Source organism: Tupaia chinensis, unplaced genomic scaffold (genome assembly GCF_000334495.1).
Source record: "Tupaia chinensis unplaced genomic scaffold, TupChi_1.0 Scaffold000054_1, whole genome shotgun sequence".
In the NCBI taxonomy this organism is placed as follows: Eukaryota; Metazoa; Chordata; class Mammalia; order Scandentia; family Tupaiidae; genus Tupaia; species Tupaia belangeri.
In genome coordinates, this window is record NW_006159512.1 from 1,933,062 (window position 1) to 1,949,246 (window position 16,185).

The 16,185-nt window shown below is 40.6% G+C and overlaps 1 protein-coding gene across 5 annotated transcripts in view; it reads left to right on the top strand.

Moving 5' to 3' along the window:
• Nucleotides 1-16,185, top strand: part of APAF1 (apoptotic peptidase activating factor 1) — a 104,800-nt gene that overhangs the window by 5,481 nt on the left and 83,134 nt on the right. For all 5 annotated transcript variants that reach the window (XM_014591696.2, XM_006141372.3, XM_027775627.1 and 2 more), the window contains 4 exons: nucleotides 877-1,074; nucleotides 11,639-11,822; nucleotides 15,273-15,385; nucleotides 15,485-15,616. In XM_014591696.2, the coding sequence (XP_014447182.1) occupies nucleotides 877-1,074; nucleotides 11,639-11,822; nucleotides 15,273-15,385; nucleotides 15,485-15,616 (627 nt within the window). The remainder of the gene's footprint in view (nucleotides 1-876; nucleotides 1,075-11,638; nucleotides 11,823-15,272; nucleotides 15,386-15,484; nucleotides 15,617-16,185) is intronic.

Below are 16,185 nucleotides of genomic sequence, written 5' to 3' on the forward strand. Positions count from 1 at the left end.
CTTTTTTTTTTTTTTTTCTTTTTTTTTTTTTTTTTTTTTTTTAAATTTTACCAGAAGGTGTGTATATTCGTCTGAGATAGAGGGAGACACAGAGACAGAGAGAGCAAGAAAGCACCCCCAACCCCCATGGGGAGTGGTCCCTTGTAATCTCTTCTTTATTTCTTCCCCTTTTGGGATTTTGCGCATGCATGCACACATGCCCAACATGTTTTTCAAAGCCTCTGGTTCTGGGATTCAAACCATGCAATGGGCCATGAGGGATGCAGCTGCCCTAACCACCACATCATTAGCTGGCCTGGCATTCTTTCCTTTACCCTGTCCTTCATAGTCTTCAATATGAGAGAAAGAGACTGGAGAGTCGGGGAGTAATAGAGTGAGTAAGAGCAGATATAGATGGAGACTACCGACTTCTATAGTTATCTTGGAGGGTACATGCTTTCTTTTGTTCTCCATGTTATTAGAAATCATGAAGTTAATACGCTAGCCACATTTTCTTAATTCTCTTGGAAATTTTAAGACTAAGGCCTCACCGGGAACCAGCAGTTAGCGTAATGGCTATGTTGCTGGACTCCCACGTAGTCCACCGCGGTTCGTGTCCCGGACCCGGTGGCTTAAAACTCACGCCGGGCGCGTGTGCGTGCGTGCCCAAGATCCCGAGAGGAGAATGGAGGAGAAGGGATTGTGGCGTGACCATCCCCCCCGGGGGGTGATTTCTCGCTTTCTGTCTCTATGTCTCTCTCTGTCTGTCTGGCGAGCGCACGCGCCCTACAGTGAAAATCTCTTCAAAAAAAAAAAAAAAAAAGACTAAGGCCTTCTGGTAGCACTTGAGTAATATTTCACAGTTCTATTTATATTTTGTTTCATTTTTGATTTCAGTAAGGACAGTCCTTTGTGAGGGTGGAGTACCACAGAGGCCAGTTGTGTTTGTTACTAGGAAGAAGCTGGTGAATGCAATTCAGCAGAAGCTCTTCAAACTGAATGGTGAACCAGGGTGGGTCACCATCTATGGAATGGCAGGCTGTGGGAAGTCTGTATTAGCTGCAGAAACTGTTCGAGATCATTCCTTCTTGAAAGGTAAGTTTTGATCACCATGTACTGCTGGCTAAGGGAATATTCTTTAGGCATTGTATTATTTCTTGTTTTTGCTCTAATAAATTGTCACAAATTTAATGTCTTAAAACAACGCAAATTTATTACCTTACAATTTCAAAGTCTGATTAGGCTAAAATCAAGGTGTCAGCATAGCTGAGTTTCTTCTAGAAGGTCTAGGGAGAGTTCTTTTCCTTGCATTTTCCAGCTTTTAGAGGGGCCTACATTCCTTGATTTACCATCTTCTCTCTCATTTTTAAAGCTGGCAGTTCATAGTGTCTTCGAATCTTACTGTCTCTTGCCGATCTCTGCTGCTATTTCCTATCTTCTCTTCTGACTCTGACCTTCTTGCCTCCCACTTAAAAGGCCTCTTCTGATTATACTGGCTCACTTGTTAATCCAGGATGATCTCATCTCAAAATCCTTAATGTAATCGAACCTGCAAACTCCCTTTTGCCATTGTGATGTAACATATGTAGAAGTTCTTTAGATCAGGACTGTCCCATGGCCTAGTGGTTAAGAAAATCCTACAGGACTGACTGCAGTTTGAATCCTGGCTCCAGTGGTTTGAGAAACATGCTGGGCACGTCTGTATGCATGTTCCAAATCCTGACAGGATGGAGAGTGGAGGAGAAGGGATTGAGGCATGGTTCTGCCCATTGGGAAGCATTTTCTACCTCTCCATCTCTCTTTGACAAGTGCACACACCTTCTTATGACTCAAGAAACAAGCACGAGTTCTATGAATCAGGATGTGGATGTTTTTAGGGGGCCATTATTCTGCTTACCACAGGCATGATTAAATTCAGAACTTATTTTCTGCCCTACTTGTCATAATGAGGCTTGGCTAGTCAGGCCAATTTCACTGAGGTGTCAAATGGCACATACTGTCACTGGAATGAAGCTAATTCCCTCCTAGCTTAACATCTTAATGCTTATAGGGTTGAAAGAGAATCTATAGAGTGCTGTAGGAAAGAGATTTTCAGAAACTCAGTTTCATCATTGACATTCCTGGGGAATGATTCTCCCATGTGTTTGGCATCCTATATTATTATTATTATCTTCTTTGCTATAGGACACATGCCCTATAGAGAGAAAGAGAGCGAGAGAGAGAGAGAGAAAGAGAAAGTGAGAAGTCACTTCCCTAGGGGAGATGGCCAGGCTGCAGCCTCTTGCCCTCCATTTTCTTCTCTGGATCTTGGGTGTGCATGCATGCACGTGCACCTGGCATGATTTGAAGCTGCTGGATCTGGGACTCCAACTGGGGAATTGGCCGTGTGAGATCCAGTGCTTTAACCTCCATGCTACCTGCTGGCCTGATCCTGTATTATTTTAAACTATTGATCCCATTTCTATAATTAATTCTATCAGCTGCTTTAAAAATCTTTAGGAACTTATCTATATTTGTATAAGACCCCCCCCCAAAAAAAAAATTGGAAGTTGACTACAGCAACCAGTAGGCTTTTGCAGGTAGGCCTTATAGATTTATTCTGTATCTTATCTATTAACTGACTTTTCTTGCTTCAGGTATTTATGTAGTCAATAAATGTTTGTGAACCTATTATGAGCTTGGTATTGTATTGGGCACTGGGGATCCAAAAAGAAGTCCATACATTTAAGGAATTCACTCATAGTCTTGTAGAGCAGACAGATATGTAAATAAATTATGATATATGTGATAAATTGAACAACAGAAACAAGTATAAGGTTATAACAAAGTTAATACAAAGAACAGGAAATTCTTCTGGAGGAAGAAGATGAACAGGACAGGCTTCCTGAATGAGACAACATTTTAGCCAGAGTTTGGAGGAGGAGTAATAAAAGTTTGCCAGGCAGACTAGGAAGGTGGAAGAGAAGGGAAAGTGGGAACGGGTGGTTACTGGAGCAGGGAAGGACATACAGGGTAGAAGAGGGTTTCAAACATATTTGGCAGATGTACCACAGACCTTCTTAGTGAATCTGGTAGGTTCTCACAGGATTTTCATCAGGAATGGTTGGATAGCTCTGTTGTTTGTTGAAAGCACTCCAGGGGAATTCAGAGACAGTTTTGACTTAGAGCAGTTAGTCATTTTTTTATACATGAGACATCATCAGCAGTTAAGACAGTTTGATGACAGAATGAATGGAAGAGGTTTAGAAAGATGGGGGCCAGGGTGCATCTGTTATACACATGTGGCTTTAGTTTATATTTCATAGCCTTCTGTAACAGTATTGATTTGTACCCTCGTCAGAGGATGCCCAGTTCCTAACTTTGTCATTATAGAGGTTTCCTAAGAGGGAAGATGAGAGCGTATCCCTAATGGGGGAATGTTCATGCTGTAATCCCTTATCTTCCATTTCTCCAGTTCCTTCTCCTCCATCTTTCTCTCCTTTTAGGATCCCAGGCTTGTACACGGATGTAATTGTCATGTTTTTCAAACCAGGATTCAAACTCTGTAGTTGGCCATGTGGGATCCAGCCACTTTTTTTTTTTTTTGGAGAGGTTTTTGCTATAGGGCACTTGCGCTTGCCAGAAAGAGACAGAGAGACAGAAAGCAAGAAATCACCCCCTGGGGGGATGGCCATGTCGCAATCCCTTCTCCATTCTCCTCTCAGGATCTTGGGCATGCATGCACACACACCTGGCGTGAGTTTAACCCACTGGGTCTGGGACGTGGACCGCGGTTGACTACATGGAGTCCAGTGACATAGCCATTATGCCATCTGCTGGTCCCAAGGGATCCAGCCGCTTTAACCATCCCCACCGACTGGCTTCACTATTATATTTTTATGTGGGATTTTTAAAGCATGGAAGCTTTCTCAATAGACTGAAAGCTGCTTGCCCTCTCTCGATTTTCTTGATGCTCTTAGATTGTTAATGCTACCCGGATAAGCCACAGGTGAAAGTAAGAGTGGCTGGTTTTTCTCTGAATGAATTACAACTACAGCCTCATTCAAGGCTAAATTGCTCCCTCTTGTGCCCATAGTCAATATGTTTCGATTCTTTGTAATAAGTGGAGTGAATGCCTCAGTATTATTAACTAAATGTCGAAGTGTGGTGGTGTGAGGTTTGCAGATCAGTTGGTCATTTCATCTATTCTTTTTTAAAGTTTGTAGTATTTTGTTTTTTCTTGTATATGTATGCATGTGTATTTCTTTTTAAAAATTTCCTGGAGGGCACATAAATGAAACAGAAAGAGAAAGTGAGAAAGCACCCCTCTGGGGGATGGCCATGCAGCTCTCCCCTCTCCTCCACCTCTCCTTTTGGGATAGTGTGCATGTATACACACATACCTGCCGTGTTCCCCAAGCTGTTGGATAGCAGGCCATGTGAGATCCAGCCGCCTTAATCACCGTGCCACCAGCTGGCCTAGTTGTATGTGTTTAAAAAAAATTTATTTATTTTATTAAATTTATTGTTATTATTTAATTTGATCAGAGACAGAGAAAGAGAGAAAGGGAAAGTGAGAAAGCAAGCCACCACATCTGGGACTCGAACCGCAGATGGCCATGTCCAGCACCCTTAACTGCCGTGCCACCTGCTAGCCCTTGTATGCATTTTTATATAGGTTTTAAAGCTCATAGGGAAAGTCCTTAGACCCAGATAATTGTACTTAAAATGTAAAAGAGTTTACTAAGTAGTTACATCAGAATACTTTCTTTGTCTTGTCTTTTTTCTATATGGGATGATTTTTTTTTTTTCTTTTTGAGAGAGGTTTTTGCTATAGGGCTCCTGTGCTCGCCAGAAAGACAGAGAGACACAGAGGGACACAAAGTGAGAAATCACCCCCCCAGGGGGAATGGCCACACTGCAATCCCTTCTCCTCCATTCTCCTCTCGGGATCTTGGGCACGCACGCATACACGCCCAGCGTGAGTTTAAGCCTCCAGGTCCAGGACTCAAACTGCAGTCGACTACATGGGAGTCCAGCAACATAGCCATTACACTAACTGTTGGTCCCGATTTTTTTAAAAAAAATTTTTAAATAGGAAGCATAAATTTAAAAAAGTAAAACAAGTAATTTACAGCATTTTTGTTTGTTTAAATATTATAAGATAGTATTTTTATTTTAAATAAATGACAGTTCTCCTCACTTGCCTTTCATTCCTTTTTTTAAAATTCTAAATCTTACCTCAGACATAAATTTGTTTAACCGTTTGCAATGAGTTTTTCTAAAAAAATTTTTTTGTGCATTTACAAATATATGTGCACACAGAACACAACTATGATATTAGGTCGTCAGGAAAGTCATGATGTCTTTTTCTATGCTAAAATGCGTCATAACTTTCCTGATGACCCAATATTAAGTAAAGACTCAGGGAATTGTTTTATAACATGAAGAAGTCATGAGGAAAATTCAGGAAGTCTTAGGAGTAGTGTAATAGGATCTGTTGTCTACCTTCTGAGGCATTGGCAGTGATAAACCAGACTTCATTGTTACCTCTTAGATTCGCCTGTAGTCATTACTCAGTACACCACCAAGTTCTGATCTGGGCACCCATCCTTCATTCCCATGACTTTCTCTTGTAACCTCTAGACCTCTTCCTGTGTGTTCAGGAATCTCCTCTGTATCATCAACCTATTCTTAGAATCTCTACTTCCTTGCCTTATCTGAAATGGGACAGTTTCCTGAGGATACCTCCTTCTTCAGGGTTGTGATGACGGTTTCCCCTGTATTCCACATACGTTAGCACCAGAAAATAGGTAGGTGTTGGCCTTGCTCTTTGTTGTCTTAGCCAGACCATCAGTACTGCCTTCTGCTAAATGCTTTGAGGTTCATTTCTCTAATCTTTGCCAGTGCTGTGATCACCCTCTCATTCATCGATGATGGGAGTTCTTAGCTTTTAACCTTCCTCTTATGCCCTTTGTCTATTGGCACCTTAGTTATTTCCATATCTTTGTGGATGAGTCATGTAAAATCATGACCTCTGTTCTTGATAATTTTGTCTCCTGTGGTCACTTCCTTCACTTCCCCTCAGCCATATACTTCCCTGATCACAGGCTGGACCCTGATCGTTGTCATCACTTGAACTATAGCACTTTAGAAATCTTGATAAGTCTTAAACATATTAATTCTACTGTTTGCCCACTTCCACTTATTCTGTCCTTCAAGTTTATTGCTACAATTAGACCTGCTAAGACTTCCCATTCCATAGTTCCATAATAACTTCACTATTTATCCTATCAGTCCCCTCCTAGACTTGGACCTAATTTCATTGTCCATTGTTTGGTTAGTCCGTAGCACATAATCTTGACTCTTGAGTTTTCTCCTTATCTTAGTGAAAGATGATTCCTTTTTTTTTTTTTCCTTCTATCCAAAAGGTAGAATAGGTAATCCTTCGTGCTCCCTGTGCTTCATCCAGACCATTACTTAACATCCTCGTTTTTTTTCCCAGGGAGAATCACCCAACTGAGTTTCAATTTATATTGGTGATCATAACCCTTAGCAATTTTTCCAGGCTTTTTAGTAGGTATAACCACTGTGTTGGGGTTTGTAAGGAAAAAAAATCAAAACATCTTTCTCTTACTCCTTATTCCCTTTTCAAAACTCTTCTCTGGGAGTGATAATTTTCTTAACCATATACAGGTTCAGAGTTCCCAGGTCACTTCAAAGTTAAAAAGTTTTTATTTTATAATTACAATGTTGAGCTGGCCCTGCCTAGTAGTTAAGGGAGCTGGACCCCACAGAGCCAAATGCAATTTGAATTCAGGCATTAACAACTTGTAAAACACACTGGGTATATATGCATGAGTACCCAAAATCCCAATACGGTGGAGAAATGGCAGAGAAGGGATTGCAACATGACCACCCCCAATGTGGAAGTGGGATCTATTTCTCTTTTTCTGTGTTTCTCTCTCTGATGAGCACACATGCCCTCTGGCAAAATTGAAAAAAAAAAAAGGGGCCAGCCAGTGGCATGGTGGTTGAAGTGGCTGGATCCTACATGACAGGCTGCACAATTTGAATCCCAGACGTGGTAGCTTGAAAAATATGTCTCACATGTGTACATGTTTGCCAAAATTCTAAGGGGAAAAAAGAGGAGAGGGGATTGCACTGTTACCATTCTACCCTAGGGGGTTGCTTTCTCACTTTCCCTCTCTTTCTGTCTCTCTCTATCTCTCTAGGGAGAACATGCACCCTATACCAGATTAAAAAAAAGAAAGTCAAGTCTGGGGCCAGCAGATGCCGTAGCAGTTATGTTGCTGGACTCCTAAATGACCGACCACAGTTTGAGTCCCAGACTTGGTGGCTTGAAAACGCATACCAGGCATATGTGTGTATGTGCCTAAGATCCCAGGAGGAGAATGGAAGAAAAGGGATTGCAGCATGGCCAGCCCCCCTGGGGATTGACTTCCCACTTTCCCTCTCATTGTCTCTGTCTCTTTCTCTAGCGAGCATATGTACCCTAAGGCAAAAACCTCTAAAAAAAAAAAAAATCAAATCCTATTTAATTCTCTAAACTTTATTTACCTAAAAATTCTTCCATTCCTAAGTTGAGTCTGCCTCAGATTTGGAAAGCCTGTGATGGAACAGTAAGATAAGCATTGAAGGTTGTTTCCAGCTTTTTTTGTTCTTGTTATAATTAATACTGCAAAGAATATTATTATTATTACTATTTAGTTTTTGTTTAGTGTTTTTTTTTTTTTTTTTTTTTCTGTAAGGCATATGCACTCATTAGAGACAGAGAGTGAGGGAAGGAAGTGAGAAATCATCCTCAGGAAGGATGGCATGTCACAGTTGCTTCTCTAGTTTCCTCTTGGGATTTTGGGCATGCACATACATTTGCCTGGTGTGTTTTTCAAGCCGCTGTGTCTGAGAATCAAAAGGCACTGTTGGCCATGTTGGGATCTAGCCACTTTAATCTTCATGCCACCTGCTGCCCCCTGCAATGAATATTCTTATGTAAACAAAGTAGTCTAGAAGTTGAGTGTTGATGTTGGAGATTTGAATCCTAGTTATGGACAAATTACTCAACATTTCCTTTTTTAAAAAATTGTAATTTGTCCAGATCATGTGTGCTGACCAGAGAGACAGAGAGAGTTAAAACACCTCCCAGTGGAACATGGTCACAATACAATCTCTTTTCCTCTATTTCTTCCCCCGTCATGATTCTGGGCATACCTGCACATGTACCTGGTGTGTCTTTTTGTTTTGTTTTGTTTTTAGGTTTTTGCTATGGTGCTTGCGCACTCGCCAGAGAGAGAGAAAGAGAACAGTGAGAAGGAAAGAGAGCCATCACCCCCCAGGGGGATGGCCACTCAGCATTCCCTTCTCTTCCATTCTTCTCTTGGGATTTTGGGCACATGTACACATATGCCCAGCGTGAATTTCAAGCTGCCAAGTTTGGAACTCAAACCACAGTTGGCCATGTGGGAGTTCAGTGCCTCAACCACTATGCCACCTGCTGGCCCCTAGTGAGTCTTTTGAGCTGCCAGAGCTGATATTCCAACTGCATAGTCAACCATGTGGGATCCAGCTTCCTTAAATGCCAAGCCATGGAACCAGTAAAAGTGTCTGTGCGATAGTGTGTTAGGATGATTAAAGGATGGAACAGTGTAGAACTCTTACAGTAGTGTCCAGTGAATATCTGCCCTAAATAGATCTTTATCTGTATGTATAAGCTTTTCTTTTGGATGATAAAGGTTTTTATTTTTTTTAGTATTTTTATGTATTTATTTATTTATTTTAATTTGACCAGAGATGAATGGGGGGTGAGGAGAGCAATAAAGCAAGCCACTAGGTCTAGGACTTAAATCGCAGTTGGCCACGTGGGAGTCCAGTGCCCTTAACTACCATGCCACCTGCCAGCCCCTTGATGATTAAGTTTTAAAAGACTGACTTATATTTGTACTTTATTACTTGTGGACACCAGTAAAAAATTTTCCCTTTTGAGTGATTTAACTCATTTATCCTTGTGTCTGTTTTTCTTACACTTTTAAGGTTACATGATGTAAATCTTTTTTTTTTTTTTTTTGAGAGGTTTTCGTTATAGGGCGCATGTGCTCGCCAGACAGACAGAGAGACATAGAGACAGAAAGCGAGAAATCACCCCCCAGGGGGGATGGTCACGCCGCAATCCCTTCTCCTCCATTCTCCTCTCCAGATCTTGGGCACACATGCACACGCGCCCGGCGTGAGTTCTAAGCCACCGGGTCTGGGACACGAACCGCGGTCGATTACGTGGGAATCCAGCGACATAGCCATTATGCTAACTGCTTGTTCCCCATGATGTAAATCTTTATGGTTAATATTACTGATATGATCTAATGCTACCGTTCACACTTTACCCATATGTTTTATGTTTGTATATGTGTGTATACATCTATATGCACATTTTTATCTATCAAGCTCTGTAAGTATATGAATACTTAAGATTTTTAACTCTTGATAAATAGGTAAATAAAATACATATTTCAAAATGTGTTATGGTTTAATTAACAGTAATGATGGTGATAGTAGTAATAATGACCATTGTTATAACCACTTACTAGTCAAAAATTAATATGTAAGATCTTGAAATAATTCATGGAATATGTGTATTATGGAAAATTTATACATGAATCTCAAAAATTTTTTTGCATCAAAAGAAGCTCATAGTTTATTTATGTTTTTGTTTTTTGTTTTGTGGAGAGGTTTTTGCTAAAGGGCACGTGTGCTCGCCAGACAGACAGAGAGAGACAGAGAGACAGAAAGCGAGAAATCATCCCCAGGGGGATGGCCACGCCACTATCCCTTCTCCTCCATTCTCCTCTTGGGATCTTGGGCATGCACGCACACTTGCCCAGCGTGAGTTTTAAGCTACCGGGTCCGGGACTTGAACCCCAGTTGACTACATGGGAGTCCAGTGACATAGCCATTACACTAACTACTGGTCCCCTATAAAATTGTTTTAACTGGTTCCTTTTGTTTTTTTTTTTTTTTTAATTTAACTTTATTTATTTATTTCAATTTGACCAGACAAGGACAGAGTGAGAAAGAGAGAGGGCGAGAAGGAGGGAAAGTGAGAAAGCAAGCAGCCAGGTCCAGGACTTGAAACCACGGTTGACCATGTGGGAGTCCAGTGCCCTTAACCACCACACAACCTGCTGGCCCCATTAATTCTGTTTTTCCATAAACTTTTTCAAGTATCCTCATATTTGTAAGGCACTCTTAGATCTATAACACTAATAATCCTGTTTGTTACCACCCTTTGAAGTTAACAGTAATTTTACATGTTTTGTATCATTAATTTTTTTTTTGAGAGGTTTTCACTATAGGGCGCGTGCGCTCGCCAGACAGACAGAGAGAAACATAGAGACAGAAAGCAAGAAATCACCCGCCCAGGGGGGATGGTCACAACGCAATCCCTTCTCCTCCATTCTCCTCTCAGAATCTTGGGCACGCACGCACACGCACCCGGCGTTAATTTTTAAGCCACCGGGTCCAGGACGTGAACCGCGGTCGACTACGTGGGAGTCCAGTGACATAGCCATTACACTAACTGCTGGTTGTATCATTAATTTTTCACAGCAGATCTGAAATATCTGGGGTCATCTTCTTCCACTATTACAAGTGATACTGAATTGAAGTCATTTGTCAACAATTGTGTAGCTAGTGAGCCTAACTTTTAATTTTAAGTATATGTGAGAAAACCGTAAAGAGTGAGTTATGTTTCCTAGGATATCAGTGGTTTTCAACTAGGAACAGTTTTGCCCTTCAAAGGATATTTGACAATGTTTGGAGACAATTTTTTTTGTCGTCAATTCTGGTGAGGGGGAATCCTGCTAACATCTAGTGTACAGAGGCCAGGGAGGCCATTAGACATCCTGTAATATACAGGATAGTCCCTCACAACAAAGAATTATCCATGCCCGAAAGTAAGAATGCTGAAGTTGAGGAACTGCTGTGCAGTGATCATTGATGACATAGGACAATGGCTGTAATTTTGGTTGGTTTAGATTGTCTTCGTAAAGACCAGATTTACTTCTAACTTGAGTTTCTTCACATCTTCCACTTCTCTAAGATTCAGGCTATAAAACTTAATAACCTACAAGCAAAATGTTTACCTGAATCAAGAGAAGTTGAAGATATGATAGGATGGAAGATTGGAGTAAATGTGATAAACCATTCAGGGGAGAACTTTTTTTTAAGCTATTTTAAAAATTATTATTTATACATTTAATCACTATACATAATTTAGATTGTAAAGAGACTTTACCCAGCATGAAACACACCTCAGTCCAGCCCAGTTGAGAATACTATACACATCCTCATCAACAAATAATAAACTATATCTGTGTCCCAAGATTGGAGTAAATGTGATAAACCATTCAGGGGAGAACTTTTTTTTAAGCTATTTTAAAAATTATTATTTATACATTTAATCACTATACATAATTTAGATTGTAAAGAGACTTTACCCAGCATGAAACACACCTCAGTCCAGCCCAGTTGAGAATACTATACACATCCTCATCAACAAATAATAAACTATATCTGTGTCCCACAAATGTCTTACCTCTCTTATTTTTTTCCCTCAAGGGAGAACTTCTTGTCAAAGGCTTTAAGTTTCTTATTCATTTCCTCCCAGCTTGTTTTCCAGGGGGTGTGCATTGGGTTTCAGTTGGGAAACAAGACAAATCTGGGCTTCTGATGAAGCTGCAGAATCTTTGCACACGGTTGGATCAGGATGAGAGTTTTCCCCAGAGGCTTCCACTGAATATTGAAGAGGCTAAAGACCGACTTCGCTTTCTGATGCTGCGCAAACACCAGAGGTATCAATGGTCAAACTTAGTTGGTGTATAAAGCTGTAATGAGACTTAACTACTGACACCTTGAGAACATCATGCCCTTTTCCTGCTGTTCTGTAGAGGAGCTAAGAAAGAACTATTGCTTTCCTGCTGTTTTCTCTCTTGCATTAAAAAAAAAAAGTAACTTTGGGGTGGCCTAAAATTACCACTTTGCCGTCCACCTGCCATGTCTCATATTTGCCCTGCTTTTGTAGGCTCTCAAGAGATATGTCTTAAGCAGGTGAGTTGATAGGTAGTTGTTGCTATTGGCTTGATGAAAAAGTCCTGATGCATTTTTTCATAGAAAAATACCTTGTGACTTTTCTGATGACCCAATAGAAAGTGCAGACTTCTTACTTCAAATTCATTGTTTCTAGCATAGAACAAGAACAAGCATAAATGTAGGCACCTGATAAAAGACTAAGTTAGGAATGATTTTTAACAGTCTTCCAGGTGTACATGTAACTCTTTTACTTACATATACTTTAAGAGTTAATTTTGTTTATTCTCTCAATAATAGTAACTTGAGTTATTCCATAAATACTTAACATTATGATTATGTGTCAGGCAGTGTTGTCAACTGTTTCATAGTTTTTGGTATCCAAAAGGGAGACGATTTGGTTGCTGCTTGTGTTAAGAGCGTAATCTGGGATTGATTCTACATTCTGATTTTTGTGATTTAACCCTGTTCTTTCATTTATTCGTTTAACCACCATTGAGTGTTGTGCCATGGTCGTACCTTGTGAGTGTTGTAGTATATTGGGAGAAAATCAGGTGGTAGTTCTGGACTTTTTTTTTTTTTTTTTTAAGGTTTTTGCTATGGGGCCCTTGCACTTGCCAGAGAGAAACAGAGGGAAAGTGAGAAATTATCCCCTGAGAGCGGTTGACTGTGTACAATATCCCTTCTTCTCCATTCTCCTGGGATTTTGGGCACACGTGCACACACAGCCAGTGTGATTTCAAGCCACCAAGTCCTGGACTAAAACTGTTGGCCATGTGGGAGTCCAGCACCTTAACCATTGTGCCAACTTCTGGCCCCACTTTGAACTTCTTTTTAATGCCTCGAGGCATTAAAAAATAACTCGAGGATGCAGCATACTTTAATATGTCACAGTAACAGGATGGTGGTGATTCTGAAATCATACAGTGAGAGGAGTAATTTTTGGGAAAGCCTGCTGAGTGATTCTGATGCATACTCATCACAGAGGTCAAGCCTTTCCTCTTTCTTCTTTTCCCTGTAGACCTATCATTTCCTTCTCCCTTTGCTAGTCACTGATGACCATTTCCCTGGAGGAAATAGGACCGAGACCTCTAACCATTTCTTCTTTAATTACTTACTGACTTCTTCCTAATCATTCTCCCCTGTTAGCAAAGAGGAAAGTGACTTCTGTTTAGAAACATACTGCAACCACTTTCATATGTAGCCATCATTGGCTTATAAAGCCAGGCATTTTATTTCTCTGTCAACATCATTTGGTTTATGTTTTGCAGTTTTTTTTTTTTTGTTTGTTTTTTTGAGAGATTTTTTGCTATAGGGCACGTGCACTCGCCAGAGAGACAGAGAGACAGAAAGTGAGAAATCTGCCCCCAGGGGGAATAGCCATGCTGCAATCCCTCTCCTCCATTCTCCTCTTGGGGTCTTGGGCATGCACGCACACGTGCCCAGCGTGAGTTTAAGGCACTGGATCTGGGACTAGAACCGTGGTCAACTACATGGGAGTCCAGCGACATAGCCAGTTTTTTAACCTATGTATGTATCTTGAGTATTATTTTTTGTAGGGTACAGCAGTAGCTTGGCATTCAAATAAAGATGCTGATGTATAAATCTGCTATCAGATTTTAGTTGTATTTTTTTCTTCCATCTATTTTAGTAAGTTTAGAAAAGTTTCTGTATAGACCAAAAACTGGAGGCATAGAGATTTTTTGTCATTACACATAAACAAATTGATATCTTAGATAGAAGAACCCCCCATATGAATAAAAAAAAAAGACCAACTACTATACCAAGTGAAAAGTAATATTGTTACTAGAACATTCTATTAGGTTAAAAAATGAGGGGCCAGCAGATGGCGTAGTGGTTACGTCACTGGATTCCCCACATGACTGACTGCAGTTCAAGTCCTGGACCCAGTGGCTTGAAAATAATGCTGGGTGTGTGTGCATGTGTGCCCAAGATCTTGGAAAGAGAATGGAGGAGAAGGGATTGGGTGTGACCATCCCCCAGGGGATGATTTCTCATGGTTTCATTGTCTCTGTTTCTGTCTCTGTCTCTCTTTGGCCAGCAAACGCACCCTAAAAAATTAAATTGTAATTTTATATTAACATTGTTACATGATTCATTCTCATGTAACCTGAGCTCAGTTCTGGTTTGGTTTTGGTCCTTAACGATTGAATTGGGGGACCAGCAGGTGGTGTGGTGGTTCGAATGCTGGACTCCTACATGGCCAACTGGCTCAAGTTTTGGACCTGGCGGCTTTCTTTCTCACCCTCTGCCCTCACCCCATGTCTCTCTCTCGTCAAGTTAAAAATAATAATAATAAATAAAATCTTAAAAAAATATTGAATTGGAAAATCCTCTTACTTATAAAGTTCTCTTTAGACACTCAGTAAGAGATAGAGGAACTAAGGAATTCCTAGTGCTTTCATGGTGTAACAGTTCTCTTTTTGTAGGATCCTTAATTTTAGTATGTTCTTTCTTTTTTTTTTTTTTTTTTGCTATAGGGCACATGCACTCACCAGAAATACAGAGAGAGACATAGAGACAGAAAGCGAGAAATCACCCCCCAGGGGGGATGGCTTCTCCACATTCCCTTCTTCTCCATTCCCCTCTCGGGATCCTGGGCACGCACGCACATGTGCCTGGCGTGAATTTAAGCCACCAGGTCCGAGACTCCCAGCTACGTGGGAGTCCAGCGACATAGCCATTACGCCAACTACTGGTCCCCAATTTTAGTATGTTCTGAGTTAAGGTAAGAGAGAGAAGTCTGATTTTGAATCAGCATATTGAAAAAGGGCTATAGCAAAGAACAGAGGAAGAATTACAAACTAGCTATTTTTTGTTTTAATTATCAGAGGGCACATGTGCTTGCCAGAGAGAAAGTGTGGGGGGCAGGGGATGAGGGAAACAACGCCCAATGACATGTGGTCATGCCATAATCCATTTTCTTCCATTTCTCCATCCCGTCAGGCACATATGCACATGTACCCATTACGTTTCTCAAGTCACCAGGGCAGGTATTTAAACTGGGGTCAGCCATGTGGGATCCAGCTTCCTATGGGCAGCAATTAATCACTGCGATACAGTCTCCCCCTCAACTCTTGCCTTTAAAATTTGATAGCGTTTATAAGACATTGGTGGGATTAACTTTTTAAAATATAGCTTAAAATAAGTGCCATTAGTGATTTATTTACAGTTTTTTTTTTTTTTTTAATTAGCTCTCTTTTGATCTTGGATGATATCTGGCATCCTTGGGTATTGAAAGCTTTTGACAATCAGTGTCAGATTCTTCTTACAACCAGAGACAAGAGTGTTACAGATTCAGTAATGGGTAAGGCTTATTCATGTACTCTTTAGTACCTTTATGTTTAATTACATTTAAGTATATGACATACCAAATTACTTACTATGTCTTACGATTTTGTTGCAGGTCCTAAATATGTGGTCCCTGTGGAGAGTGGCTTAGGAAAAGAAAAAGGACTTGAAATTTTATCCCTTTTTGTTAATATGAAGAAAGCAGATTTGCCAGCACAAGCTCATAGTATTATAAAAGAATGTAAAGGTATGGTATTTCCTTTCTTTTCTTTTTCTTTTTGGGGAGGTATTTTGCTACAGGGTGCGTGTACTCGCCAGAAAGACAGAGAGAGACAGAGAGACAGAAAGCAAGAAATCACCCCCCAGGGGGGATGGCCATGCTGCAATCCCTTTTCCTCCATTATCCTCTTGGGATCTTGGGCACACACGCACATGCGCCCGGCATGAGTTTAAGCCACCGGGTCCGGGACTCGAACTGCGGTTGAATACATGGGAGTCCAGTGACATAGCCATTACGCTAACTGCTGATCCCAGTATGGTATTTATTTTGCAAATAAAAATATGAGGGGGGGGTTATAAGAATATTTACTCTTGGGGCCGGCAGGTGGCGTGGTGGTTAAAGGTCCTGGACTCCCACATGGCCAACCTCGGTTTGAGTTCCAGACCTGGCGGCTTGCTTTGCTCTCTCACTCTCTCTCTCACTCTATCCCTCTTTGGTCAAATAAAAATAAATAAATAAATGGATAAAGATAAATAAAATAATTAAAAAAAAATTTAGTCTTCTTTTACAAATTAAGCTAACGAGTATGATAATTT